A 2,960-nucleotide genomic window follows, 5' to 3' on the forward strand; every position below is an offset into this window, starting at 1 on the left:
GAGAGAGAGAGAGAGAGAGAGTGAAAGGGGGGTTGGGAAGGGGAGATATGCCCTGCCATAATGTACCTCGCTTTTTAACCCACTACAGACGCACAAAAGCTTGCAAATTAACACAGCACTGCCATCTATTCTTTGCTTAATACTCGTATATTTTGCTTTGTAACAGTTATACACCACACTCCCCAGCTTCTCGTATCACCATTGTATCTGGTGTCTATCGTCTTTTGCCTTCAATAGTGTTAGCTCTAATTTTCCACAATTTTACTCGTAAAATACTTTTTATTGTACAAACAAAACAACTGACAACAAGACAAAGTAAAACGCCCTTTCAGAAGATTCAATTCTTTACAAGAGTACGATTGAGTAACTACTCGAAATTTATTGCCCAAAGAAAAACAAGCCTAGTCCATTTTCCCCGTGTGATTCTCCATACGATACCTTGTTCACTGGGTTTCTTATCAAAGCCATGTATATGTATAGCTATGTAAAAACGTATCCACGCTTTACATGTAATTCAAGAAAGATGAAATACCCTATAACGAGCAACTAATATTGTGCGCTAAGTCACTGCTATACGTTTTCCTCTCGTCAGTGCTAAACGTTTTTCTCTTGTCAATGCTATACTTTTTCCGTAAAAAGCACATTTATTGTTACGATTACACCACTCATTTTCTCCCTTTTACCTCTGCGCACATAGCATCTAGATGAGTCTCACCAAATGGCTATCTTGAGGCGATACAGAGGAAAGCCCAAAGAGGAATGGACTGACGACGACATCAACAAAATTGTCAGACTGGCACCTGACGTCATCGATGACGATTTGTTGGACGATCTTCCCTCAGAACTACTTCAGAGGAAGTGAGTATGGGTATTGTATTATATACCACACACACACACACGCACACACACTCACAAAAACACACAGACTCGCACCCTCACACACATACACACATACACACATACACACTCATACACACACACTCACAAACACACATACACACATACATACACACACATACACACACACTCACACACATACTCACACATACACACACACTCACACACATACAAACACAAACTCACACAAACACACACATACATACAAAACACATACACACATACACATACATACACACACTCACACACACTCACAAAACACACAGACTCACACTCTCACACACACATACACACATGCACATACACTCTCACACACACACACACACACTCACACACACACAAGCACACATACACACACCTAAACACATACACCCACACTCACACACACACATACACACACACTCATACACATGCACACACAAACTCACACAAGCTCACACATACATACACACATACACACATACACACATACACATACACACACACACACACACACACGCACGCACTTATAAAAGGTATCCATTCCAATCTGATAAAAATCAAACAAGCCCAAGTGGCCTATAACATAAACATTTTTCAATCATCATCATCATCATCATCATCATCATCATCATCACCATCATCATCATCACCATCATCATCATTTTTTGGTAAGCAGGGTAGGAGGGAGAGTCTTGTTTTAATTTTAGACAAAAATAAAATAACAATATAGAATGTTTAAATTTGTTTAATAGCTCAACGTTTCGCCCCGTGGGCTTCCTCAGGAGCAACTGAGAGAAAAACTATGTCATCATCATCATCATCATCATCATCATCATCATCATCATCATCATCATCATCATCATCATCATCATCATCATCATCACCATCACCATCACCATCTGTCACTTTCACCATTGTATTGGACATAAACCGCCTAGAATTGAAGGGATCTCCATCTGTCTCTGTTTTGGACTATCTTCTCCCCTCCCTCCCCCCTCCGCCCCCCCCCGCCGCGCTCCATTTTCCTGAGATCTGCCCCCAGATTTTGTCGGATCTTGTACCCTGGTAGATGACGGCCAACCCCCCTTCCTTCTCCCCTGAGGATTCCATCTAAAGCTTGGTCTTTTCATATTGTGGGCTGGCTTCCTAAACGTGCGCCAAATCCACCGCCATCTTTTTTCTTGACTTCACTGTCAATAATTGGTAGATGTTCTGTGGCTATAATATTGAGCTTTAAAATTTGTGAGGCAGCGTGGTGGAATCAGGCTCTCGTCAATTTTGGGCATGTAGAGTTATTGAAATCATCTTAAAGCTTGTTCACTTGTCTTTATTTGGATGAAAAAACATCCATTTATCTTGAATACAAGTCGAGATATTTGTGAATGAATGAGGTGGGGATCACCTGTTTTCAGAGGTAAAATTACTGAGAAAATGGCCGCCAAAGATTAATTATTTCCTTAGCTTAAGAGTCCGTGGTAACTGAAAATTTACATTTTTTGTGCCTTTAATCAACTTTTTTTTCAGAAAAATCCACGCAGAAATGAGTTCTTTAATGGGCTTGAAAGGCGTTGAGCCGAAAAACACAAATTTGATCAAAATGCAAAAACCTGCAGAAAAATGCAAGTTTCTTCACTTTGATTATTTTGAAGAGAGCCTGATTCCACCACGTTGCCTCACATTTTATTTCAACTTTTCGTCATAGCATGCACCATTTTGGCCGCCTGGCTGCAAGGAGGGGAGGCAACCCACGTCTGCGATATGCTCTCAGAGAAAGAGTTGATGAGCTTCTGGCCGGGTCGGTGTCAACAGACGACATCCGGCAGATTGGGGCTGGTTTGCTGTCTCTCCGGCTTGACCAGATAGAAGAACTCGACGGTGACCTGGTAAGTTTGAAACGTCGTTGGTTGAGTAGCGAGTGTCTTACGATATCAATGTCACATTGATGATGGATCAGGCTGCTGTTGTCGTTACTTTCTTTCTTGAAATCATCTCATTTGAGCTAAACAACACATACACTCATACAGACTGTTTCTCTCTCTCTCTCTCTCTCTCTCTCTCTCTCTCTCTCTCTCTCTCTCTCT

The 2,960-nt window shown here is 41.4% G+C and overlaps 1 protein-coding gene across 1 annotated transcript in view; it reads left to right on the forward strand.

Annotated features, from left to right (window-relative positions):
• The window catches only part of LOC101846058, a gene marked incomplete at both ends in the record, with an annotated part of 12,461 nt that overhangs the window by 1,994 nt on the left and 7,507 nt on the right, over positions 1–2,960 (forward strand). The window contains 2 exon segments of the mRNA XM_013079293.1: positions 698–858; positions 2,582–2,762. Of these exon segments, the coding sequence (XP_012934747.1) occupies positions 698–858; positions 2,582–2,762 (342 nt within the window).

Source organism: Aplysia californica, unplaced genomic scaffold (assembly GCF_000002075.1).
Source record: "Aplysia californica isolate F4 #8 unplaced genomic scaffold, AplCal3.0 scaffold00047, whole genome shotgun sequence".
NCBI lineage: Eukaryota > Metazoa > Mollusca > Gastropoda > Aplysiida > Aplysiidae > Aplysia > Aplysia californica.